The sequence below is a fragment of the Serinus canaria genome, chromosome 2 (genome assembly GCF_022539315.1).
Source record: "Serinus canaria isolate serCan28SL12 chromosome 2, serCan2020, whole genome shotgun sequence".
In the NCBI taxonomy this organism is placed as follows: Eukaryota; Metazoa; Chordata; class Aves; order Passeriformes; family Fringillidae; genus Serinus; species Serinus canaria.
In genome coordinates this window covers 112,448,338-112,476,072 of record NC_066315.1, presented here as the reverse complement: position 1 = coordinate 112,476,072, position 27,735 = coordinate 112,448,338, and the positions used below count along the sequence as shown (strand labels likewise).

Genomic DNA, 27,735 nt, shown 5'->3' with positions numbered 1-27,735 from the left:
TAAAATAGGATGAGTTAAGAGGTAAGGAAAAAAAAGTGAATCAAATTCCACAGATTTGCAAATGGAAATTTTGTGGGATTTATTTCCAAACCTCATGAATTAAAAAAAAAAAAAAAAGAAAAGGTAATGAACTGAGCCTGAGTGAACTGAACAGCCTCTTGGATGCACAGGCAGTTGTTGCCTCCCTTCTGTTCATAGCTTCCAGGTTCAGCACCACGTGCACTTGAATAACAGCCAAATCATCTCAGCCTTTGGGAGGTTGGTGTGGGCTGACAGGCCACGTGCAGTCAGGAGTGGATGGTGCAGAACTTTGCTGAAGTAGCATTGGTAAATCATCAAGGTTGGAGAGGTTAAAGAGAATTACAGAGCTCACATTTATACAAACTTTTTTTAAAGTAAGGCCTATATTGCTAAGGAATGAAATGTTAAAGTAGCTGGGTAGAGACTTTGCTAACATCTAATAGCGCAATCTCTGAACCTGAATCATCTATCTAGAAAGCTGCTTACACAGAAGTAGTTGGTACCTTTCCTAACAGTCTTAGCAGGGGAAAAAGAAAAGCCCACGATGTGTGGCTTTACCACATCACTACAAATACAGTTAAGAGTGATGTCTGTGTATGAACTCAACAAGTTCTTGTCCTAAAACTGATGTGGTTGTTCTGAACTGAAAGTCGCTGCTGTTGTCTGGATTGTTTCTGATGCTGTTAAGCAAAGCACCCTTGAAGATGTGTGTTGGTTAAGCAATAATTGACAGAATGCTTTGATTGTCATTTGAGTTACTTGAGGTAAAACTCCCCTAGTCTTGAGTGAATACTTTGATTTCCAAGTTAAGGCTTCTAAATGCTTAGAGTTTGTGAAGTGGACCATTCCTTGTTCTAGTTCTGTGGATAAATTGAGAAGTGGTGGTTTGAACCCAGTGCATAAGATTAAATTGTTGATATTTTATTTGGTGTTCCTGATTGCTATTAAGTTGACTTTTTTATTTTCTTTCTTTTTTTAGGCTGGAGCTCTTGATTTGTTGAAGGAGCTTAAGAATATTCCCATGACCCTTGAGTTGCTACAGGTATGATTTTATTGTTGCTGTGTTGCAAATGTTAATTCCCTAATGAAGAAGGTGGAGCCAGCAGATTTGAAAGAAGGTTACACTATTTAAATAGATTCCTGTGTCCAAAGTCCTTGGAAGCATTTTGTTACATGGTAATCTAGTCTCACTTCACCTGATGTAGCGCATTTATCTTAAGTATTTTCTTCCAGTAGCAAACTCTTAAAGCTTATCTTTCTGATTGAGTTGAGAGTTGTAAATTTTGTCTTGGACAAGGGAGAAGAGCTACTTACAAATTTACCAGTCATAGAATCTTACATTTTTACTCTAACACAAATGAGTGTGTTTCTTTCCTCTTGAAGGAAAGAAACACACATCTTCTCTTGTGTAGTTAGTTCTGGTTTTGCCTCGTGAGGAGAAACATAGTTGATACCTTTTAGGCAAGTTGTATTTGAGACACACTCTGTGTCCTTCCCCCCTCATTCTGAGTAATGTATTTCTTAAGGTTATTATACTCCACTTTTACTCTCCTGGGCTGGAGTGGTGGAGGGGTACGATCTCTCCCACTTGCATGTATACTCTCACTAATGTTGCTTAGAATCCCATCTTTAACAATATTTCATATATTATTTGTAAATTCTTTCAAAAAATAACCTTGGTCAACTTTCCTTACATGACAAGTTTCAGAGCTTGTCATGTAATTCATCAGTGAGCAACTTTTGTTCCCAACTAGCCAGATATTCCCTATCTGTGAAAATTTTAAAATTTCAGTTAAATGTGAGATCTGATTTGCTGTAGTAGCCACTTAAATTGGAGGAGACTGAAAAGTAACTTTTTTCTAAGGGGAAATTAATGGTCACAGATAAAGAATTAGCTATAAAGTTCAAATTTTAAAGGTGTCAGGAGTGATAGCATTTTTGATTCATGCGTCCTAATACTTGCAGAATGTACTTAGTAAGTTATTACTAATACTATTTCTGACAGAAAATAGGATTTTTAAGGTGTCACTTTTATGCATGAATGCTGGTACAACTCTGATGCTTTGTCCCCTATGTTCAACCTTCTTCTTTAAAAAGAAAATAAACTCAAAACCCCCTAGAAAAAATACCCCCCACAAAACAAGAACAAAACCCAGAAAAGCCCTCTGGTTAACCTGATTTTTTGGAATTTCTTTATGCAGGTCTTAATGCAAATTATATTTTGCATTAAGTATAATAACATTATTTTGCCTTTGGAGTTAAAAATCTCTCTGCAAGAGCTCTGGAATTTCAAGTACTTTGGGATACTCTTGCATAGTGCATTGTCTGTACCTTCGTTAGGAAGCTTTTCATAAATATCCATTGCTGTATTCAAAACAGTTCCACTGCATAAGATTGCATTTAGCAACAATTTTGGACTCAAATTTACTTTCTTTTTTTCCCTTGAGAGTTTGATAAAATATTAAATCTGACATGAATTTTCTTTGTTGGCCTCCCAAGTTTGCTTAAGAAATGGTGGACTCGGAGCAAGAGCTGAAATGCGAAGAAATCATACTCATTGCTCTAGTGGTGGATCATTAGTGTGCCTCTGTCAGGAAGGGTGATGATCATGAGATAGTGGAGGCACTATCTTCCTCTGTGCAGATCAAGACTTCTGACAATTGTGTTTGAATTGATAAAATGCAGAACAAAAGTGAAAATACTTCCATACCCATTTTTAAGAAGCTTTGAAGGCTGGCTACATTGAGAAAAGCTCTGCTAGCTCTGTTATTCCTGTGTAATGAGAGAAGTGATGATTTTTTGTGTAATATTGCTGCTACCTCAGCCTGAAATTATGAGGTCATCTGACGAGTTTCACAGGTATGTGCAATAGGAAGGTGCATATTAGTAGTATGGACTTGTGCTGGTGTCTTCTATCTTTCTTGCCACATTTATTTTCACAGAAAGCTGAAGTGATTACAGGCAATAATACCACTGTGTTGCATCTGATGAGTTTTATGTAAGCAAGCTGATCCTTGTTCAGCTAGGCAGGGAGCCAGTAGGCTTCCTCACACAATTTATCCAGTGGTCTGACTTGCAAATCTGTTTAGCAGCTTCCGAGCATTAAAGGCATCGTGTCCCTGGTGCTAATTGTGGTTAGTGCAGAGCTAAACAGTGAGTGACACAGTCAGGCTGTATTTTCACAAACAGGTTTTACAGGAAGTTACACACACATGTGCAGAACTAGGCTATGATGTGCAGCCCTTGTTAATGGCTTTAGGACAGTTCACTGGCAACACCTGGAAACCCAGGGGTGGTTATTCTTCAGTGGTAGGTTTGGCTCTGCTTTGGTCTCAGTGCTCACCAATTCTCTATCCTCATACACTTAGAGTTTAAAGGTGGAAGCACATCTGCTTGCTTCGGTGGTTGCTCTCCCTCCCCAGCTGTGTTCCTTACATTTTTGCATTTGCTCTGGTTTAGAGAGCACCTGCTGCCCCCATGTGCTCTGCTTTGTGTTCAGTCATTGGTTACTTGTGCTCACTAGTGCTTGCACCTACTGAGGCCTGCTGGCCAAAGCTTCAGTGCTTCAGGGTGAGAACAGCTGTCTTGTGCTGTCTTTGACTGTCTTTACTCTGAAAGCAAATGAAAGTGCTCTAGAATTTAAAGTGGGAAAGAATGAGAATACTTGAGTTTTTCACTTAACAATGGCAACAAACAGGATGACTAAGGAAATTTCAAATATTGTCAGCTGGTTTGTCACTAAAACATAACAATTTTGAGAATATAACACTGATCTTTTGTGACTACCTGTGCTAGCTAGAAGGCAGATAAATTAGTAGATCATTATTTCCTCTCTTCAGGTAGACCTGATCCAGTGCTCTATAAAAGCAAACAAATGAGTTGTTTTTATGTACTGCTTTAAGAAAGCAGTTCAGAAAGTTCCCATAAACTGTCTCTCTTGTGTGATCAGGAGAAGAAATTTTTCGGGTTAGTTTTGAGTTTTACTTGAATTTTTGGATTTTACTTAGCTAAGTAAGTCTGCAAGTTTGTGTGTTTTCCCTTCACTGATGAGCATAGGCTGTCATTGTGCCCAGCTATTAATGGATGGTTGGGTTTTTTGGTAGATACATTTTTCTCATCCAGATGTGGTATTTTATGGATTTTCAAGGACATGTTATTTTTTTACTGTCTGAACATATTGTGGAGATTTAAGTGTTCAAAATATCAAGAGAAATGGCCAGTACCATTAAGGTGGATGATCAGAGTCCATCTTGGAACATATTAGTTACAGGTGAGTAACCATCTGTTTTCTTTAATTCAAAATGCATGTTTTGAGCTGATGCTCAGGCCTGAGGTTTTTTAATGTGTTTCCTTGGCTGAAATAGCTATGCATTATTTCAGTATGTTTCCAGTCATTTAGCACATCCATGGTGCCTCAGAAAGTGTTGTTTGGGTTGTAAGAAGTAATTTACGGGAACAAATAATTTCCATTTTTAGCAAGCCAGAAAGATTTAAATTTTCCTTTCAAGAAGAAGGAAGTTAATGATGATCTATTGCAAAAGTAAGTAGAGTAATTTATATTTAGTGAGTCCTGTAAATGGCAATGCAACAAAACTGAGCATCTTAACAGCAAATAAAAAAATTTAGTCATCAGTCAGAATACAAAAAGATAATAAAATCCTTATTTATATTGGTAAATGGTTTTCTCCTCTTGTGAAGCTAAAAGGGTGGAATTTTTCTCCTTGTTACATGTACACATTAGCCATAAGTCTTCTAAAATGTTACTGTTGAGCTATATTTATGTCCTCGTCCTCTGAGTCTTGAAAGGCGTGGATTGTAACTTGCTCTCAGATTCGCTCTGTAGGTGGCAGTAGTGGCAAAGGTTTAAAGCTTGTCACTGTCTTAGCCTTTTCAGAAAGATAGGATAGTTCATTCTTTAAAATCTTAAACACAGAGAGTACTGCTTCTGTCTAAAGTCAGATCTCTTTGTGCTAATGATTCTAAAGAATCTCAGTACCACCAAAATTTTAGGTACCTAAAACGTGCTTGTTCCCAGCTGGGTATTACAGCACTTCCCACAGCCACTTATTGGAAATTCTGAATATGATGTCAATGAAGAAGTCAGCAAGCTTCTTAGAGTGCTGAAATATAAATACAGTCCTTAAGCCTTGTGCCCACAATCACTGCCCACCCCTCCCCAGATTTTTATGATGAAGACAGATGGTAATACTGTTGTATTTATTTTTAAAATATCCATGTCATTAAAATAATTTTCTAAAGGCTTGAAGTATTTTGTCCTGAGAATCACAAGTAAAAAGGAAACAAACCCACCACAAAAGAAAAAGAAAAAAGATACTGTAAAAATTAATGTACAAAGTACAAATTAATGTCAAAGTACAATTTATTTGTTAAATTGTCCTCATGTCACTTCTGATAATGTATATTTCTATTTCCTTTGCAGTCTACCAGAATTGGAATGTCAGTGAATGCAATACGCAAGCAAAGCACAGATGAAGAGGTTACATCTTTAGCAAAATCTCTTATCAAGTCTTGGAAGAAGCTGTTAGGTATGGCAACAAAAACGTCCCTGTTCTTGCATGTTTTAATTCTGTGTAGCCTTGGTGTTCATTATTGTCACTGCCTTGCTTTAGACATATTTGTGCTTCTGTGTGAATGTTGAAACTTCCTGTGCTGGTATAATTGGTTTTTTACTCTTTGACTGTCACCAGGCCATTACTGTGAGAGTGTGTGCAGAGGGACAGTTAATGTATTTTATTGGGGCTGGCAGCAGGAAATCAGCTTCTCTGATGTGATTAATTTCTGAAGTCTCATTGCCTGCATTTAAACAGGAGTGACTGTACTGCAGCACTAAGCACTAACAAACTTCTTGACTATTTTCTTCATCAAATATAACAAGTGCTCTGAAGAACTGGTGCAAAATCTCATGTGAGAGTGTGGAGGCTTTGATGTTTGGTTATGAAGAGAAAAAAACGTTAAAAACATTAAAATCTGTTAAAACTTACAGGTAGCGAGAAACAGAGCTGCACTTTCTAAAACTAAAACCTTCATAATTTTAAACAGCTTACTAATTAGCAACTTAATACTTTTGTTTAATTTCCCTTAAAGCAATTAATACACTTAAAACCTCTCTGTTAAGGTTTTATTCAAGGGTATTTGGTAGTACTTAATATGTCTGAAAACACTTATATCTCAGAATATGTCCAGATATTTTTGTTCATACACTGTGGTGCACTCTGTTGTGTTTCTTTGTGTGTAAGCTTAGGTAAATTAAGATTTTTGAAGCTTAAAATTTTAAAATAGAATAACAGTTTACTTAACGATTTAAATATTTACAATTCTGTCTGGACAAATATACCAAATACCAGGTCCCCTTCCATTTGAACTCAGCTTCATTTTTATCAGTTATGAAGTGTTTTATCAGATACTTTATTACTGTCTTGTAAATGATATAGAAAATACTCTGTAGAAATGGACAGTTTGTCAGAACCTTAAACTTTGATGCTCTAGTAAGAAACAGCAGTCTCTACAGCAAACTTTTTAAAGCTACCTTAAAGACTTTTAACCTGTCTACTAATTATGTTAGTTTTAGAAGTTAAAATTGGATAATACTAGACATGCTGATAAAACACTTTAACATTCATAATGACCTTAAATAATAAAAGTAAATGCATATACAAGATCTCAGTGTAGGATCTGATCAGAGATAAGGATCTGATCAGACTGATAAATAGAGAAAGAATATACTTTTTATTTTTAAACTTAAGTGTGGAAGTCCAGCTTTATTAAATCAGTATATAGAAGTGATAAGGTATATAAATGGAGAAATTGACTTGCATATTAGCATCAGTTACTCTAAAGACTTCTAAAAGAGCTGCTGGATTGAGTGATTTAGCTCTCAAGTTATTAAAAGTTATTAGTCTACGTTTTAAAAACAAAACCTATCAGTATTTGGTGAGAGTTAATTTTTTTTCTTCGAAGTTCAAATTTTTAATACTGCCACTTAGACAGCATAGTAGAGAAGATACTCTCATTTCAACAGAATTCTCACTGGGAGTGTGCTCAGATGCTGCTCTCCTTGGGGAGTGGGAGATCTGCCTGATTATTGCTGTCCTTTGACTAAAGGATTTGCCATTTTTTTGTTGAGACACTAAAAATAATTATCTCATTTTTTTAATGCTTGGGTTCCTTAAGTCAGTCAAAATTGTCTTAATACGTTGTTACTTAAAGTTTACTGGTGTTTAAGTGTTCAAACATTGTGAAACTTGGGGAGTGTCACTCCTGCCTGGAGGGTTTCCATGCTGTAGTAGTCTGGGTAAGAATGTGATGCTTGAAGGTCACAGCAGGTCAGTCTGGGTGTAGGCTGCTGTGCAAAGGAGCGCTCCTGACTTCACTTCTGCCTCTTTGCTCCCTCCTGTGTTACAACTGGTGCTGGAGTGGCTCTCCAGAAGACCAGAGCTGGGAACTGACCAGTTGGAAACAAATTGTTTTGTTCATTTCTTCTGGCTTGAAATTTCAACTCTGACTTCTAAGTCCAGCCTGTTTGCAGTTGCTGTTTGCTGCACAGGGATTGTAGCAGTAACAAACAGCTGGAGCAAGGTGGACCTTCCCCTTTTGTAGCTTGCTAGATTCAGATTGTTTTAACACAGTTGGGAGACTCTAACTAAGGCATTTTGCCTGAGGTGAAGTCAAACGTGAGGAGCTGGAAAGCAAATAAGAAATATTTGACATTTATCAGAACTGAGTGCTTCTTGAGGCAGTGAGTATGTGACCTTCGTTCATGTGGTAATTTTTGTTACAGAACAGATATTTTTGGGGGTACATTATTGTGCCAGCTGTGGTATGTGCACTTACTACATAAAATCAAATTAGTCCTGAAATTACAGCACTGCTTACATTCAGAATTTGGGTAGTTAAATTTTCTTTGGTTGTAATGTAGATCTTCTTATAAAGCGTAGTAAGGCAAATGTTTTGCCTCTTTTATCACTGCTCAGTAACTTATTAGAATGTAAAGTTTCATGTGAAAAGTTTCTGTGAAAGATAGGGTATAAGTATGGGTGGGAATCTTACAAAGTACTCTTATTCTGTTTTATCATTAGTTTTGACTTTCTTGGAAGAATGCGAAATACCGTATGTTGAGCTGCTTGAGAAATCAGTTTCGATTGTGCTGTTTATAGTGCATGTAAAATGGTATGGAGCAAAGATGGCAGCAGAAGCGGACAGCTGTTAATCCTACCAGGCATTGTACTCAGAGCTCTGAAGTCTTTGTGAGTTATTTTTATAAATGACATTTTGAATTTAGGCAAGAATTGTTCACTGTTCAGGCTGCATGTAATGTTTCAGTTCAATGCTATCAGAATTTAGTTTTTAGGAATGCATGGGATACATGAGTACAAATCAAAGTGAGTTGTGAATCACCAGATCTTTGTGGCTTGACTTGAGCCTTCCCAGGTTACCAAATGTGTTTTGGAGGGGTCAGAAGCTGTGCAGCAGAGGGCTTGTAACCTTCTGAAGAGACTCACTGGATGAGCAAGGTTACCTCACAGTGCAAGGTCCCTTTCAGATACTTTCTGAAAGTTAAACTACACAGCAGAGATGGTCACAATTTGCATAAGAAGCTAAATTCAGCTCTCAGAATAAAGTGCTGCTCAGTTATAACATGGGATTTACCAATAATGATTGTTTTGCCAAGTAGCTGAATATACAGAGTATGCTGTGCAGATAATGAATTATGCACGCTCATTTAGGTTGTCAGGAGTGTTTCTTATGTTAGAAAAGCAACAAAAATTCCTTAAGGAATATAACCCTCATAATAAATAATTACTTGCTGAAGAGTATACACTGAAAAAAAATGTCCAGGCCTGTAGGTAAACTTTCCTCCAGTTACTTTATATACTGAACTGAAAATGCAGAAGCATGGTACAGTATTATTAAGTGATCATCTGTTGCCAGTATTGAAAACTTAAAATGAGGCCACAAACATTTTGAAATGCCTATTTCAAAGAAGAGCATGCCTGAGTAATTTTATTTTGAAAGAGTGTTTAAGTGTTAATAACACCAGTCAGGCATCACAGAAGTATTTTACTAAGATTACTTTGCTCACAAAATCCTTTGTTATTTCAAACCTGGATTTGATTCTTCTGGAGCCAGCAGGTGCAGTCTAGGACTATCTTACAGGTATGTTAATGCAGTCATAAGTGAAGTTGTTCAAGGACATCTCAAAGCCTACTGCGTTTGCTCAAAAAAAAAAAAATGTTCCTGGCAAAGCAAGTTCTTAAATTAGAGTCTAATAGCATTTACAAATATTATTTACTTTTGATAAGAAGAGTACATGTCTGTATAAGACATCAAGCAGAATCAAGTGCAAAAACAATTTCAGTGGTTTCATTTTCATATCGAATATGAGCTGTAGAAATCACCTCTTGTGAAGTGTACATTTGGAACTGTTCATGTACTGTTAGTAGGTCTGTAATTTGTTAAGCTAATCAGTGGAGAGATAACAACACACAATGCATTATACTATACAAAAGAAAAACACATAGAGTAAATAAGTCCATGTGTCATGGTCTTTTGACACTGATGATAAAAAATCTTTAGCAAATAGTTCATAATTTTGTTGTTTATTTATGGACTTTTAGATATTCCTCCTTCCAGAGCTACCACTGAAAAGAAATTTTTACTGATCTTACCTTCATGCCTTACTATGTCTTGTAGAGGAATTGCTGACAAGTGTAGCTGCTTGTGCATCTCAAGACTATTTGGTCAGATTCTGGAAAAGGGAGTCTAAATAATTATTGCATATGAAGGTCATTGTTGAATTAATAATTATGTAATTTGATACCAGTTCTCTTATCTCTTTCCTTTAACTTATTTAAACTGAATACTCAGAAAACTTTCCAAGTTCTGGTGGTGGTTCCTGAGTAGGCAGCACACGATATCTCGCTAAATTAAATTTTCATGTGCTTCCAGGTAATAACTAGCCCCCTTTCATTAATGTTTCTGGAAAAATTTTTTACTTTAAGATTTTTCTTAATTTGAAGTTAGATTTGTAAATTAATAACATTTCATCTTTATATTTTCTAGTTTTTTCTTGTTACTAGCAAATGTCTAGTGTTGGCTTGTAATATAGAATAATCTAGGAGAAAGCTATTAATGGCTTCTAACATTCAGATTAGTTATGTTATCTGGCTGTATCTTATTGTGTTAAAATTTTTGGTTTGATAACACAAACCACTGTTATGTCTTCTTTGACCCTGGAGAGATTTTTCACTGGAGAAGCTTCAAGTGTCTTTAAAATTAATTGCAAGTCCAGGTAGAAACTGCAGTGCTGTTTTTAAACTTTGAATGTCTTATTCCAATGACTAATGGTGTATTCTTGTTACTACCATGTTCTTTATATTTTAAAGAAGAAATACTAATATAAATTAACTTCTCTTATAAAAAAATCAAAGCGTTGAGGTTTTTTTTATGGCTGCCTGAAGATGCAATAGCTAAAACTGCGAAGTTACAGTTTTCAGTCCTAAAATTGGTGACAGTTTCCACTTGTTTCTGAAGAAAAATTTGGTAAGTTTGAATAACTGTATGGAGTTGCAAAAAGGAACTGCACAACTTGTAGTTTGTAGTATATAAATATTTATAATGTTCTGTAGACTTCCTGAGGTGCATCACATTGGAATTTGTAAAGATATTTCACGGAAGGGCCTTTTTTTTCCACCTTACTTTGTTAAAATTTCTGTGGTTGTGCCTAGATCCCATTAAATGTCATTCTTCCTCTGTATTAGAGTCTGGTCATTGAATGTAAAATAACCTAATTAGTAGGGACTTTTAATTTGTCAAGGATAATTTTTCTATCCCCAGAGGATAGATGAAATGCTGCCTCGCAGGCTGTTAATTGCACTCTGTTCTTTTGTCAATACAGTATTTCAGTAAAACAAGATATCCTTATTACTGTGTGAGTTTAAAGATGGAAAGCATCTCTTCTAGTGCTTTCCAGTTTATGAGCCATAAAGCAACTTAAACACTTAGGATATTATTAACTTTATTTTCAGCTTTTTGAAACTAGATTAAGCAAAAATTCTGAGGTGATTAAAGAAGCTGTAGTTTTGAAGACATACTTGCTAAAGATGTCCAATTTCAGCTGCTCAAGTCTGACCTTGGTTTGAGATATCCTTGCATAGACTGGTCTGCAGCTGTGGGAGGAGTTGTGCTTTTATCTGTGTGCCTTGTGTACCCTGCCCTCCATAAGGGAAAGAAGCCACTGGGGTATTGGCAGGTGTTGGCAAGTGCCTGCCCTTGGTGAAATGGTGCTGGGCTAAATGGAAGTGTTTGATAAAAGTGATCTGGGTGCCAGCTATACCACTGTGGTGTGTGTGCATAATAAGCCAGAGATACACAAGTCAGACCTGAATTTGACAACTTGTGTGCCAAAAAAATGTATAGGTAAATGGGCTGAAGCACAGCTCCTGCTTTGCAGGACTTGAGCAGTACCCCAAGATACCTGTTTGATCTACTGGTTTGTCTTAAAGCCTCTGACAAAAATGAGCATGTTCTTAAAACATTATGAAGTTAAATAAGATTGTATGCATATTTGGAACATCTTTAAAGATTATATCATGAAATCAGTTGTTGCCATAGAGAGAGTGAGTATGCATGTTAAAAATGGGTGTTGTTTTCCTTCTCTTAGTGCACTTCAGTTGTCATAGCAGAGAACTCATGTGATCCATTCAGTTTATAGTCTTGTTTGCTTTCTTAGTGAAATTATTTTTATAAACAGAAGTCATTAATTTGGTCTCTTTATTAAGAATTTTTTTAAATAACATCTTCAGTTTATTAAAGGCAATCAGCCTCTGATGCATCATCTGTGTTAAATTATCTTTTTTTTTCCTAAATGAAATTTATCAAGGATTGAATACAACCTTGCAAACAATGGGTGAGTTCTTGAAGGCTGGAGAAATACTCTGGAGAAGTATCTTGTGCTTTTCTGGCACTTGTACTATTTTGTGTGCATCTCTTTATAGGTGCAGCTGGAGACAGGATAGTAGATTGGTGCCTGGTTTGATCCAGTACTGCTGTCTCTGCTCTCCTTTTATGATGATTTTTTAACAAAGCGGTATTTGTTTGGATAAATTCCTTAACTCACAGGTTAAGGAAAGGATCAAAATCATGTTCAGTTTATTGTTCCTATAAAAATAAAGCCAGTACAGTTATTTTCTGCTCTATAAAAATAAAATTAAAAAGCTTTATGTTTGAAGAGACCCAGATTTGTGTTGCATACAACCAAGTTCCTCTGAGAAGCACAGGGATGGGGTTCCTCTGAAAATAAGGATACTTTTAGATGCTTAAACAAGGATTAGCATGCTTAGTTCAGGACATCTTTGTTAGCAAGACTGAGCCTTAACAGATTTCCCTCCTTTTCTTGTCCTGTTTTTAATTAATTTTCAAGTTTGTAGTATATTCTTATTCCAGTAATACAGTCTACGAATTTAGAAGTGTTATAGCAGCTTGCAAAGAGGAATTAATGAAATCTGTCAATCAGTGATGCCAATCTCACTAGGCTTTCTCTGTAGGCAGTAGAGAGCCATCCTTTCTAGAGAACAAATCAAAGCAGGCACTCAATTTAGCCACTCTGAAATCCTCTTTACAATGGAAATGGGTGTATGCATTTTTGCTGTGCTTGAGTTAAATGTTGTGATTGCTCTTTTCTATGAAGACTTTTGTCCTTATTCTTTATAAAATCATAGTGAAACATAACCTGTATGGGAATGGCAGATTCAAATATATTTAAAAAGTGAGGCAAATAATTTAAGAGCTATCACAGAAAATACTGTCTGTGTGTCTGGAAAACTCCTTTGAAAATATGAAAGTGATTTTATATTTTGCCAACTATGCTGTCTTCCACAATATAATTAAAAAGAATGGCATGTATGTAGAAGGAACTTAAGTATATAAAGCATGGAAGACAAATTCTAGAGACTTGATGCAATACCTGGGAAGTTACTGTCTACCTAATGCAGGAGTGTTGGAAAAAATTAATCAGAAAAGTCGATGTTTCTATCATGTCTTTACTGCCAGTTTAAGCAGATGCTGGACTTGACTTGAAGGATCTGAATTGTCATGTTTTCCATTTCCTGCATTGGGAGGGTGGTGTTGGGAAGTGGAAGGCTGTACTGCAAGAGAAGGTCAAAGCAGAGAGTGGGAGATGATAGCATTTCTAACTGATTCGGGAAAAATCATGATATTTTATCACTGCTTTAAAATCACTTACTATTTCTGGGTAGGAGAGAGTTTCTCATGTTTTGTATTTCCAGATGGACCTTCAACTGATAAAGATTCTGAAGAAAAGAAAAAGGAGCCTGCATCTTCCTCACAAAACAGCCCTGATGCCAGAGAAGAAAGGTGCTTAATTCTTAATGGCTGTGCAAATAGTTTCACTCACTGAAAATTAACATTAAACTATTTGGTCTGAATTGATAATATTAGAGACAGCTGCCATGTTCTTTTCTGAAAGACAGAGTTGTACAAGAAACAGTGTGTTGTTGGGGAAGTAAACTGTGCTACTGTTGACATGAAAAAAAACCCCAACAAACATAGGTCAAGATATGGCCAGACAAGTTCTGTTTATTCCATCTGTTGGGTCTGTCAGATACTCTGTCCTCTCTTGGTACTAGCAGCCAGCTTTGAGAATTGTTAAACAGCTTTCTCTGCTTGGTGGTAATTGCATATGCTTCTTTTGTGAGTTAGCTTTTAAGTTTAATAAACATTTTGCACTTTTTTTGGTAAACACAAAGTATGTTACCAGAAAAAGAAGCCTGCATTAATGTCACTGCAGGAGCTAAAGAACATTTACAAAGGAATATTCACAAGCCCATTTCTTCTATACATTTCTGACTTTAGTAATCTCTTTTCAGCAACCATTTTAAAATTTAAGTTTAACCTCGAACTATATGTCCAGATGGAAGCTGAAAGCTTGGTTTAAAGTTTGCAAAACTACATAAGTTGGGGGGGGGGGGGCGGTTTGTGACCATGGCACCCCTTCAGTACAGTAAGCAGATTGAATGCAAGGCTTGCAGAGTGAATGTTGATGTGATGTATCGTCACTGTTTTTTAAAGTAAAGGTCCGTGGGAGGAAAAAAAATTTCATGTTAATGTAAAGAACTGAGAATTAAAGCTTATGTGCCACATAATGGAATGAAATACCTGCTGTTGTCTCTATTGTGTGGAATGCCCTAGTGAATAGTCTAAAAACACTTTAAAAATTGTACTGACTCTACAGCTATAAATAACTTTTAAAAGGTGGCTTGTGTTCTTATTTTGGAATACCATCAAATGGATGTAGCAAAAGACCCGTATTTTGCTCAGAGACAAAGTTATTTGAAGGGGGAAAAAACATTAATATTGTTTTTCATTTTGTCTTTTTTTAGCAGTTCAAGTAGCAATTCCAGCAGCAGGAAGGAGGAGGGTAGTGCTCCCTCAAATTCTTTCATCCCTTCTTTTCCCCGGGCTCCAAGCACTTCAGACTCTGTACGAGTGAAATGTAGAGAAATGCTCTCTGCAGCTCTCAGAACAGGAGGTGAGCTTTGTAGATAATGTTTTCAAGTTTAACTATTTCCTTCCTCTCTATTTCTGTCTTTCCCACTATACTTTTTCTGCTACCCTGTAGGGTAGAGTAAACCCTGTTTGCATCAATTTCTGTGTGTAGACCCATAAACCGGTTCACCGAAGGTGCAATGAGTAACCTTGATGGCATTGGGGATGTTTCAAAATGCATTTTTGTTGCTGCTAATTCAGGACATTTTGTGGCTCAGTTCATCTGATACGTTGCCAACAGGGGATCTTCTTTTCAGGAATATTATTGCCTCCTTAATGCTTCATTTGAATGTTTTTGTGGAGGCTGCTATTTTTTTTTGTCTCAGTCTTTTTGACTGTGAGGGTGTGACTACATGCAGGACTGCCTTACACCAGTGGTCCTGGGAGCCTTCAGATTTCAATTTTTGAAGGCTGCCTTTCTATTTAGATTTATTCTTGACATTTCATTAAGATAACTTGCAATAATAAAGTCTTACATTGCTCTTAACCTCATGCCTTTTGGGTATCTGTAAATTCCTTGACTGTTCTGGGATTTTTTCTTTTTATCTCTCATATACATTTGGGTGTCTTTAAACTGACAAATTGAATGATTTGCTAGATAAGGAGCAAACTGAAAACTGGACTTTTCAGAATTACCTGATTTTTTTTCTGGTGCATCTTTCTCTTTGTCAAAATTATGACCCAGCTCCTGTTTCTCCATTCTTAACTTAGTCTAACTTGGCCCAGTCTAAGTAGACTTCTGAATCATCTGTGTTTACTCTCTTCACTCTTTTATTCTTTCTTTTGATTCATATAAATTCAGGTATAGACAATAAGCAATGAAGACTAAAGACCATGATGTTTGGGTTACTCACTGAAATATACCCATGTTGAAATGAGGAGGCAAACATTATATGCAGTTTGTTTTTAAGCTGTCTTGGAAAGGTAGACTTCTTGTGGGGAAGCATTTTGGTCAGAAATAGTTGAGACATTTTAGTTCAAGTGTTTTGCTGCCTTCAAGACTGCTGTGGTCTATTTCTTCTAATTTATGTCTTTTATGATACATCTCTGCTTTGCATTTAAAAAAAATCCAATAAGATTGTTTGTTATTTAATTACCATGCTTCTAATGAAATCTTTCTCTTCCATGCATGCAAAACATTTATTTGCTTATTCTTGTATTGTATGGACTAAAACAATTGATTAAAGACCATATAAAATGTTTCCCTTTTATGATAGTTTGTTCTATACACAGGGTGTGGAGATGGGAGAGATGCCAAGCCCATTGGAATATTTTAGATTTTTCTGTATAACAGTGGTCTTTTTTCCTATTTGTGCTTGCAACTAGGTATCAGAAGTTTTTTGGTTTTTAAATGTTTTTGACTCTTTTAAAATTCTGTTTGCCTTCTTTCACTTACTTGTATTGTTGCAACTAATAAATTTTGAAAGGTTAAGTACACAGTAGATTAAAATTACATATACAACAAGAAGACTCACTGCAACTGTTTTATAATTTGCTGAGTTTGAGCATTCTGGAACTATAGGGATCTCAGGGATATAGAACACAGAGTGCAGGTTGCTAATATTTTATCATTTGTTTTCCTCAGATGATTACATTGCTATTGGTGCTGATGAAGAAGAGCTGGGTTCTCAGATTGAAGAAGATATCCTTTGTTGTATATCTGTGTGCCCTAGAGCAGGAGTATTTTTGAAAAACACAGTAATTTTCAAATTAATTAACTTGTTCTATATATTGGATGTGTTTATATTTCATATAAAACAAAAATGGTAACTGTGTTCAACACATCAGTACATAAATTTAGTGTTTTAAAACCAGCCCAGCCTAAATGATTTGCCTTAAAATATGTAGTAATGTATGTAGGTGAGTGTGTGTGGGTTCTTTTTGGCTCAATATGTTTCCTTGTAGCAGCAATATTATATCTTACTGGAGAATTCTTACATAAAATGCTGGGCTCTTCTATGCTATTTTAAAATCTTTTCTTGTTAACAGTCTTAATAATTTTCTAGTGTGTTTATTTAATTTTCTACAAGTTTATTTTTAAATGAATTCACAGTTCTCAAAAGGGTGGTTCTGGTACCAGTGTTTGAATCGTTCCAGAACAGAGGTCTGTGCTTCTTTTTTTAACAAAAAAAATTAGTGTTAGTGAGCTGTCATTGTTTGAATATTTCATTCAGAAATTAATTAATTCTCAGGATGAGATCAAGAAACTGGACATAAAGTTATGGGAGGCTTTTCACAATTACAGTTGAGGTCCTACTACCCAAAAATTCATATTTCACTGACCCTGTACTAAACTATGATTAGGCTTCAGAAGGTTGTGAATTCTGCTGTGTTGAACAGGAAAGTAGCTGTTGGTTGGGGTGGGGGGAGAACTTGCCCCCCAGAATGAATCCTTTCTAATGCTCTGGTTTATTTGTTAATGTTTTACTCTATTTTACTTATCCATGTTTTGTTCCTTAAATCCAAAGCACCTATTTTTCAAGAATTAAAAAACACTGATATGAAATACAAAAATAGGGTACGAAGTAGGATAGCGAATCTCAAGGATGCAAAGAACCCTAACCTAAGGAAAAATGTGTTATGTGGAAACATTCCTCCTGACAAATTTGCTAAAATGACAGCAGAGGTGAGTAAAGCACAGGTCTTGAACTATTTCCCTCTTGGACTTACACCCTGACCTGTATTTATTAGCCATAAAAGTAATTTGTGCAAGCTGGTGTACTTCTGAATGACTGTGGCTTTTTGGTTTTTTTGTTTTTTTGGGGTTTTTTGGGTTTTTTTTTTTTTTTTTTTGTTTGGTTTTTTTTGGGGTTTTTTTTTTTTTTTTTTTTTTGTTGTTTTGGTTTTTGTTTTTTTTTTTTATGGCTTGCAGAAATTGAATTACAGGGCTGTGTTGGGGTAGAGGGCATGAAAGTGTCTTTACAAGATAGAAATAGATCTAGAAATTCAAATGAAAAATGAGATTTTATGGGAGAGAAATATGAAAGCACATCTTGTTAACATCTTGTTTCAGTTCTGTAGTTCTGCTTCTATGTGTTAGATTCTGCCCCCTCAAATGAAATATAAAGGAGTGTCTTGGTGACTGAGAGAAATTAGTTGTGGTCAGTTGATGAAAATCGTGACAAACTTTATTCCAAAAGAAAGTTGTGGTGGGTTGTTTTTGGTGGGTGTTTTTTTTTAATATGTCTTTACATAAAGGTTAGGGCAAACAGAGGTTGGTGAAAGAATGTGTAAAAAAAGGAAATTGTACCTTCAGTATGTATTTTGATATTCTTTCATCTCCATATTTATGTACATATGCACAAACATATATTTTGTCCTGTTCAGTGCACATTTTTTGTTTGATTAATGTTTTGGATTGAAATGTCAAATGGCTAAAACCCTCTTAGTGTTAAGATAACTTCTTGACAGTAGTGAAGGAGCATTGATACAAGATTTTCATTCCACATCTACATGGGATGGTGAATAAAATTGTATTGAAGAAAAATGTAACAAATTGGTTTTGCTATGCACATTTGATTACTAGATCTTGTGGAGATCTGGTGCACTAAAACTATTTTAAAGGAAAAAGAAAATGGATGATTCTGAGCTCTTTGGCTAGTGCTTAGAAATGAAGTTAATATGATTTCTGGTGACATATGGCTAATTATGGCTGTACTGTATTTATCAGTACAAATATGGAAGTCAAAAAAATGTAATTTTTTCCTGTAATAAATGTTATGTAGGTCAATGAGATAATTATCCAAGGATCTAACCTAGGAAGAGCATCTTTTTTGGCTCTTTGGAGGACTTCTAAATCCTTGCCTCGCTTACATTTCTGAACTTCAGAGGTGTATTTGCATAGAAATGTTTCTAGATGCTTGATGTTGTAATTTCTACTTTTTTTTTCCTGTGTTAAAAAAGAGAACATTTTTAACTTGTAGCTTCTGTGCTGTGAAATAGCCCAGCTTAAGTCTTGTAAAATTAAAAATGTGTAGAATTACATTGCCCTTCAACAGAGTTGTTGTTCATGGATTCTGAATAAAAAATTGTATTGGCTCACACAGTGGTAACTTGTTTTAAAGCTAAAACTCTCTAGTAAACTCTGTCTGCTCTTTGTCCTTTCTAGGAGATGGCAAGTGATGAGCTGAAAGAAATGCGCAAAAATCTGACCAAAGAAGCTATCAGAGAGCACCAGATGGCTAAAACAGGAGGTACCCAAACTGATCTGTTTACATGTGGCAAGTGCAAAAAGAAGAACTGTACATACACCCAGGTGCGTGATTATTCACATTCTTTGTTTTCCTTTTTCAAACCTTAAGTCCTGTATAAAGATTGTTAGAGAAAAAATTTTGGAATTGCGAAATGAACTTTCAGCAAAATGCTGACAAATTATAAAACATGAAGATAGCTAGATCTACTTAGTTGTGTTTATGTAAAGCAAGACTGTTGTATCTATTTGCCAAAAATTTTAGGTAGATCCAAGCTGAGTATCTATATAGACTGAAACTTGAGTTTCTTTGCAATGCTGAATTTTTGCTAATTCTTCTTAATACATCATGTTTGTAAGGGTTTTATGTGGAGGAGAAACACTGTTTTTAATGTGTGTAAGCTTATTTTTACAGAGGGACCAAATAGCAGAAAATTATATGTACATATATATACATGTGTATTTTTATATATATTTAATGTAGTCTTTGCCCAACACTAGACCCTGATTTGTAGTCATTTCTACAACCACAGAAAGGGTGCTTTAATTGGCTTAACTGTGCTACAGGGAATGTCATTTTCGTTGTAGGATCAGCTGCATTTATATTTTGTACTGTTTATCAGATGCTTTAAATAGCAAGTTGTTTTTCAGTCATGAGATTTTAAGCCTTTGCATTGGTAAATGTATGTGAAGCTGTAGCAGCCATTGTACTTTTAGTGCAGAATCTTCTCCTAGAAGTACATGTGCAGTTTCAATGCAGAAATTGGTATTTTAGTGCTACTAAATCTCTCAAAATCCAAGTTTATCATGGCTTTATAGCAAGGCAAAAAGCCCAGTTTCAGTTGATACATAAAGTTAACTTGTATTTTTATGCAAAGTTGTTTCCTTAATGTTAAACTTTGATTTAAACAGTTACATTGAACACACACTACCAAAAATTGAAGATACTAATTTTCCTTTTCCACTCTGGCTCTTGCCTTTGCCAAAGGTTCAAACCCGCAGTGCTGATGAACCCATGACAACATTTGTTGTCTGTAATGAATGTGGAAACAGATGGAAGGTAAGACTGTTAGACTGCTCTGCATATTTGATAGCAGGCAGCCAGCCTCTGTGGTTAATTTGGGTTTACAGTAAATGTGACAAACCACTTTCTCTTGACTTTCAGTTACTTCTTAACCCATTAATGATATTACATGTTGAGATTGCAAAATAGCTTTAAAAAAAAATATATTTTTGACTGAAGGTGTGAGATCTCTCAAGAAGGTTGGTGGCAGAGGGGGAGAGAAGTCAGGACTTAGTCCTTGCAACATTTAGTTACACTACTGCTTTGCCATGCTAAGTGGTGACAAACTAGTCACTGTTTTCTCTTTCTTCACCCAAAGTTCTTTTAACTGGTTTTAATGTCTGTTTTGGTGAATGTAACAGGCCTTTTTTAGGCTTTTTGTTGTTATTGTTTTTTCTGGTTTTTTGCTATTCTGAAAAGAAGAAGCAATAGAAAAGGGAGATGACTGCTGCTGTATTTCTGTGCCAGGATAAGTGTAGGGCAGTGATAGCTTGATCAAATCTTTTTTTTAAGTTTGGGAAACAGGAATTTATAAAGTTTCTGAGAAACATTGGTAGTTCAATAAAACAGAAACACTGAAATGAAGGCATGCCATAGGAAGCATGATAACCTCATTCTGTTATTTTTCTATGTTAAGAATGCTGCAGCTCTGCAGAGCCATGCCATGGTGTACGATAAGATTTCCACATAAAAAAATATTTTATGTATCCTGGTTTACATAGCTTATTGCTGGATATTGTTCATATATAGGCTCTGAGATATCTAAATAATGTATAAAGCTTGGAAATCATCTGATGGAATTGTTTGCAGTAACTGAAAAAGTATATTTGTCCTTAAAACCTTTTGTAAGGTGGCAGTTACAAAGTGTCTGTATACAGATGCCTGAAGGAATGGTTAAAATATAAGTAAGTGCTTTGATTAGTCATTTCCATATCCTAAGTATGGTGCTGTATTTCTGTTTCTTCTTGCAGAGATTTAGACCTAAGATGTATGAAGATCTCATAAAACATTATTTTCTTTTGACAGTTCTGTTAGAAGAAGAAATTGTCAAGACATCTGGACCAGTATGAATGAAGATTTTGTAATTAGCTTTAAAAACTAGACTAAGCATCTAGCTTCCTGCAAATGAGAGGGTTTTTTGGTTTTTCTTTTCTTTTTATTTCAAAGCAGCATACATGCCTCAAGTTAGCCTTTGTTTTGACACAACCATCATTTCCTTAAATGCCTTCCTATAGCTGGTAGTCAGTAGGGCCAGGTTGCTCAATTGTATGGTGAATTTTAAAATATTTTTTTCATTTTTATAAGTAAGTTGACATTAAACTTTTACCAGTTAAACATTTTGGTAATTGTCTTGGTTTTTTCTAACTATGTGAATAATGTACTGTATTTTTTTTGTGGTCTGAAATATACATGCTCCTCCTGTGTGTATTTTGCCTCTCCACATTTGCTTGGTTGTAAGAATGAAATTTGTTTCTCTCTGCTCTGTTCACTTTGCTTTGCAAGCAGAAAAGATATATAAGTTCCTCATAACATTAAACTCAGTTGTTAACTAAAACACAATTTAAATAACTCTCTAGTTTGTGTGCTCTTTCTGGACTAGGACTAAATTTGCAGTCATGGGGTTTGAATATTTATTAATGGATATGATGACCTCTTTGCAATGGTTGGTTAAGCTTGTTTATGTAACCAGCTTTGATCAATGCAATATATTTTATTGCCCAAAGCATGTATTTTACCTTCTATCAGCAGGCATTATTTCTAAGAATGTCTTAAAATAGTGGTTAAATCTGATTTGAGTGTTCGGTCTTGCTTAATGTACTTGAGAACCAGCTTGGGCTTAGACTTTGTAAATAAGCAAAGGCATTGTGTTGTAGGCTATCCTAATAACAGCAGCTCACCAATTCATTACATTAAACTGGCTGGGGAGATAATACTATACTCCTTTCATTTAAATGGCATTGATTTTGTTCATGAAATGATTTTTGACGTGTAGGGTATCTGGTGTCCATCATAGACCAGCAAGTGGGAATAAATTATTAAAGTTATGATCTTTTCCATATGAGAAATGATATAAATACTGCTTTTTTAGAGTTTGCTTTTTAGCAGTGCATGTTTAGAAATATTTGCAAATGTGTTTTCAAGGAAAAACATGTCAACATCTTTAGAACAGATTAAATTCATTAAATCTAATTTTATATTACTTAATTTGTTAGAGTTTGGGGCTGAGTAGGTCTATTTTGGCACTGTATAAATTATTCATGAGGGGATGGGAAGAGTATGACAGCTCCTGGGAAATAAATTCCTTGAATGTAAAGGAAAACCAAGTTCTTCTATGTTGAATGTTTTTTGTGTGGTAGTGGCAGCTGTAATGAATGAGTTTGAAATAGTATGATGACACTTGAACTTTGAGAGCTGTTTGGTTAATACTTGATACAGTAAGCTTTTCCAGTCAGCTTATGCAAGGGAGTGTGGCTTTTCTGCTGAAGGGTGAAAATTATTAAAATAGAAGAATTTTTGTTACAGACTATATTTTTAGACAGAAAATTGCTTAGCATTTAAAATTTATTGAATAGATTTTTATATATAAACACGTTAACTCAACTTATGCTAATGCCATTTAGGAAATTTTTTTCTACTAGTAGCATGGGTTAATTTTTAACCGGTGTGTAGGTCCATTGGCAGGATTGCTTCCTAAGAGTTACTAAAAGATATAAATCTTTTTTTTTCAAGTTGTTGAGGACAACAAACCAATTAAAGATGTTTACACTCAATTAGAGTGCTTTGGTTGGGGACCTTTGTAAAAGAACAAGTCCAAAAAATTGTGTTAAAATGACAGCAAATTGGATGCCAAGTAGATCTAAATTTCCATAGCTGTTCATACTATACATGTACAGGGCAGGCAGTGGTTGGTTTTCATAATATTCCTCACACTGTGTGTCCTTTGATCTTTGTGTCTGGTTGTGACACTTACAAGAAATATCTCTTGAGAAAATGTAGTAATTGTCTTTCTGTAGTCACCAGATTATATCTGGACTATATTAAAAGAACCAGAACTGTGGTAGCACTTTCTGTGATGCAGGTATATCCCAGTAGGTGTTGAAATAAAATGTGATTTCACCTGATACCTGAGCAGCAGCCTTCATCCTTCTCTCTTCTGCCCCCATGGTAAAAAGAACCGTTTCTTTTGCCCAGTGAAAGATGGAGTGCAACAACTAGATCTAAAAATGCATCAGTTATATTAGTGTTTTATTTTGGTTACCCAAATCCAAAAATAAAACTTTCTGGTACTGATCTGTGGATGGACCTCTGTTCAACAGTTGCTGCAGTTTTAACAGCTGTCTGAAATTGCCCTCCTGTATCAAAGAGGATGCAAAAGTGGGGCTGGGGCTGTCTCATTTCTCCAGCTGGCTGGCTTGTCTACTGGGCGGCAGTTGTGCCAAGACTGACCCAGTACACTGGGGTGTTTCATGCACTGAAACATGCCAGCAGAAGCGCTGATGAATCTCTCCAAGAATAGCAGGTTTGGTTATTACCTTTATGAACACTTGAATCCTCTCAGATGGAGCAAAGTTGTCCTGCAATTTAAGGTAGTTTGTACACAATTCTACTAGAGAGAAAGAGTAGGCCACATTCCTTCTAAAGTGCGCATGTGTGTGTGTGTTCTTTAAGGATCCAGTCTTGTGTAAGCAAGGCTAGAGGATTGTGCTGCTCAGAAAACACAACATCTGGATCCTTCATTAGAAGACATTTTCTCATATATAATACATTTGCTCATATTTTCTGTTGTCTTGTTCAGGAGAAAGTGTGAGTTTTAAGCTATCTTGTACTGAATGGTTCTTTTTGACTATCACTAAGCAGAAGAGAAATATCTGCCCAGTGATCTTGGCTTTTGTGAATCCAAGGAAGGGCCTTTTTTTATCTGGAGTTCAGGATTCCACTTTTGATCACATACATGAGTTTTTAATTGAAACTCACAACCCTTACCAGCCTGGACAGGACTTAATTCATCAACATGAAGTCTTCATTCTGTAAAATGTGGTTGTATTACCTTTCAAACACATGCCTCTGGAAATGGATCTTGAAATATTAGTTATTCATATAAACAAACCTGAGCATTTATTTTAAGCTTGATTTTTTTACAGCTGTATATTAGCTTCTGTTTCACTAGATCATCACTACTCTTGAATTCTTTACCATTTCAAAGAGTTTGGGATTAATTTAGTTACAACCTTATTATAAAAAAAATTTCATAATGTCATTGAAACAATACTCATACCTTTTATAGCAGAAGACACATGTTCTTTAGAACTGCTTACAGCAAAGTTGTTTAAAAAATACTTAACATTATGATATGATAGCCTTTCTCATCACTTTGTCTTTTTTCTGATATCCTTTGTAATCCAAAACTGCTTAAGTACATGATGCCTGTGTGATGATTTTTGATCTAACTTTATATGGTAAAACCCTTCAGAATATATTTTTTTCCTCCATTTGTACTGTGCTAATGACTTTGGAATTTAAAGGTCATTGTAAAGCACAATATGTTGGCTGAAGGAACCCATGCAATTTTAATAGTGCTTAGCAGGCTGGTGAAAAGAGCAGTCTTTAACAGTAAGCATGTTCTGTGGGGGTTACTGCTTTATGATGTGCAGACATTGAAGGAAGAATGCCAGTGGACTGGAAAGTTGTTACAGCTTAATGATATCCTGCAGTGTGATAAATGCCAAGGCAAACAATACCATGCTCGTTTTCAACCTAGGATAAATTGATTTTCTGATAATTTCTTACATGATTAAATAATGTCTTATGTCAATATGATTATTTTCTCTTGCTACTCATGTAACAGTTTGTCTATGGAAACTTTTCCTTTTCAGTGCACTTTTCTTTTGCCCTGAGAAGTTTATGCACCATGAACAGGTATATAGCAATGAAATGTAATTAAAAATTTGTTGCCTGTGTGGGTGGGTTTTTGTTTTCATCTTCTCTTCCCCCTCCCCCCCCACCTTCCTCCTTGCCTCCATGCCATCAATTAAATCCAACATTAACCAGCCTCAAAATAACAAGATATTTAAGGGGGTGGGTTGTTTGGGTTTTTGGAGTATTCTCAGGATGTCTAAGTATCAGCATTCTGCTACTGGTAGTGGGTATAATCTTAGGCCCAAAGCACAGCATTAAGATTTGTTAAGATATTTCAGGAAAGAATGCACATTGCAAATGTCAACATATTGTAATGCAGAAGTAAACTGAAAATTGCCTAGAGAATGTTAATTGCTTAGAAGTTGTGGCACATGGATAAGCTTAGAAATTATTACTTTCTTTGTTTGTAATTTAATATTAACCATAAAACTGCCCCCAAAAAATAGTTTTCTCTCCCCTCTAACTTCATTGCATTTTTTTCTTGCAAAATAGTAGAATATATTGTTTGATATGGACTATGAGTGTTTAAACTTTTAATGAAGTATCTTTGCAGGGAAGAGGAAGAACTTAAATTAAATCCTTCATTTTGTGAGGTGACATGCTTTGAATGTGTGCATATGATCTTTCCAACAAGCTGAATTTGACCAAGGTAAACTTTATTTGTCAGCTTAGAGGTTTAGAGCACTCCTACCCACTGATTAAAACAAATACAGTATCATCTGTTTGACTGCAAGCTCCCCATGAGTGCTGCCTTTTGAAGATACCTGTTTTGTTTTGTTGAAGTTATTACTTACATTGTAGTATTTCACATAAACTGAAATTGTATTGGTAGTGCTTTGTGTGTGTTAAATAGATATTCAGCTGAGGTAAGCAGCATTGATAGGGTAAGCAGTGGCAAACACTAACTGAACTGTGTCTTTAGTGGTACATGGAAGGGTTTCCTCTTAGTCATGCAGCACTGTGCTACAGCAGGCAAAATCACTTTGCTTTGCTCTCTCTAGTTTTTTTGGTTTACTTTTTTGTGCTGACATGTTGAATGCTGTTTTGTTGTTGGAAGGAGATGATGAAAACTGGTCATAGAATCATAAATTATTTGGGTTGGAAGGTACCTTAATCTAGTACCATCCCCACTGGCAAGAGCACTTTCCATTACACCAGGTTGCCCATCCAGCCTGGCTTGAACCAGCCCATAGCATTGATAAATTACCATGTACCAGCTCTTCTCCTGTGGTGCTATGTACTGAAAAAATCAAATCAGTATGTGCTTCAAAATACAGTAAGGGCATAACATTACTTGTTGTGCCCCTACTGTATTTTGCCAAGTGCATTAAGGAAACAAATTGATCTCTTGAATCTATTTCTTTTTTTTTTTTTTTTTTTTGAGAAAGTTCCCATTTTGTATTTTCCATAGTGCTGGATTTAGGCAAAGAGTAGGTTTTGGAAAGCTACAGTATACATCACTGAACTCTGTCTGTCTGGTACCCCTTTCTGGGGGCATTTATTTGTGTCTTTCTGTTTCCCATATGTCTTTTTCCAACCTATACGAGTCATTTGGCTCATTTAAATAAATACACAGGGAAAAATACAATTCAGTGGAAATCCACTATAAACTCCATAGTTTAATGTAGTGGAATTGTAGTGAATCATGTGATTTGAAAGAAATAACACATTAGAGTAACAGATCTACAGATAGTTTATGTGGATTCAACTTGCTTTCTTCCTACTATTTCCTGTGGTTACTGATTTTGAGATATGACCAGGAATTAAGTGTAATGCTTTGGGTATGCTGTAAATGAACATGGTTTATAACTGGATAGAGCTGGTGCTGTTGGACAGTCTGAAATGGTGCTGTATCAGAACACAAGTTCCATCTTCCTGCTTTTATTAAGTAAATTGAGTGTATATCTGTAATGGAAACCTTACAAGATCTGTCAGGGAATGGGAGAATTTCATATTTACAAACCCAAGCTGGTTGAAACTGTTGTCGTCTTGGGAAAAAATAGTGAAGGGTTTTACAAACACCTACTGAGGGAAGAGAAAAATATGTGAGAATTCTTGTGCTTTATTTTGGAACTTGAATGCCCAGACTTGTCTTCCTCTGAAATAAATAATTTAACTTTATGAACATCAACAAAGGGAACTTAATGCTTTCAGCAGATTCTAATACTAAAATAACAATTCTTCAGCAAAAGATTTTTTTTATAAGCAGCATTATTTCAACCAGTAACTTTCATAAACTTGAGACTGCCATGCCAATTTCCATTAGTGCACCATGTATGCATTAAATATACCAAAACAAGGGGAGTGTACCTATGCCAGGTGTGATGGCAGTGCCTAGAGTAACACAGTATTGACAGTAATATTTTTACTTTGGTCACAGTGTGGATGGAGCAACTGGTTTGATTTTCCAGAAAATTCTAACACTCCACTTAAAAATCAGTTTCAGTTTCGTGCTCAGTTGGTATTTGTACCTCAGACATAAGTTGTAATAGCTTTGTGTCTGAATCGTCTGCTGTGTTTGAAAAAATACTGCATTTTTGGAACAATGTTTCTTCTTCATTTCTCTTCATTTCCTTTTGCAAAGTAATACTGAATTTAATCAGAAACTGTACTTGATTGTGTCAGAGCTTTGTGCGGATTTTAATTATTCAGTCTGTAGTAAAACTTGCCTGAGTTATTTTCAGGTAAATATCTGATTAATTCTAAATTCCCTGTGGATTTCTGTAGCCCAGAGTCCCGTCTGTTTTAAAATAAATACATTTAAGAAAAAATTCTATGCTTCAATGGATTTTTTGGACAAGGACTGAAGCAAGTCCTTATAAATAGAAGAGTTCATAAACCGTGGGTAAGAGTCTCTGTGCATTAAGGTATAAATTTGAAGCTGTGCATCATCAAAGGTGTGTTGTGAGGGTTCCAGCATATTTCGGTTAATAACTTCTCTTACTCTGGAGTCCAGACTGAC

At 35.6% G+C, this 27,735-nt stretch overlaps 2 protein-coding genes across 5 annotated transcripts in view; one reads left to right on the top strand and one right to left on the bottom strand.

The window, feature by feature from the left end:
• The window catches only part of TCEA1 (transcription elongation factor A1), a 26,023-nt gene extending 4,827 nt beyond the window's left edge, over positions 1-21,196 (top strand). For 2 of the 3 annotated variants that reach the window (XM_050970594.1, XM_030235867.2), the window contains exons 2-10: positions 1,001-1,063; positions 5,462-5,567; positions 13,326-13,413; positions 14,439-14,587; positions 16,190-16,246; positions 17,076-17,230; positions 18,713-18,859; positions 19,782-19,853; positions 20,883-21,196. In XM_050970594.1, the coding sequence (XP_050826551.1) occupies positions 1,001-1,063; positions 5,462-5,567; positions 13,326-13,413; positions 14,439-14,587; positions 16,190-16,246; positions 17,076-17,230; positions 18,713-18,859; positions 19,782-19,853; positions 20,883-20,891 (846 nt within the window). In that variant the 3' untranslated portion in view covers positions 20,892-21,196. The remainder of the gene's footprint in view (positions 1-1,000; positions 1,064-5,461; positions 5,568-13,325; positions 13,414-14,438; positions 14,588-16,189; positions 16,247-17,075; positions 17,231-18,712; positions 18,860-19,781; positions 19,854-20,882) is intronic. The other variant, XM_050970595.1, reaches the window with a different exon arrangement.
• The window catches only part of RGS20 (regulator of G protein signaling 20), a 39,765-nt gene continuing 33,020 nt past the window's right edge, over positions 20,991-27,735 (bottom strand). For both annotated transcript variants that reach the window (XM_030235896.2, XM_050970596.1), the window contains one exon: positions 20,991-27,735. In XM_030235896.2, the coding sequence (XP_030091756.1) occupies positions 27,547-27,735 (189 nt within the window). In that variant the 3' untranslated portion in view covers positions 20,991-27,546.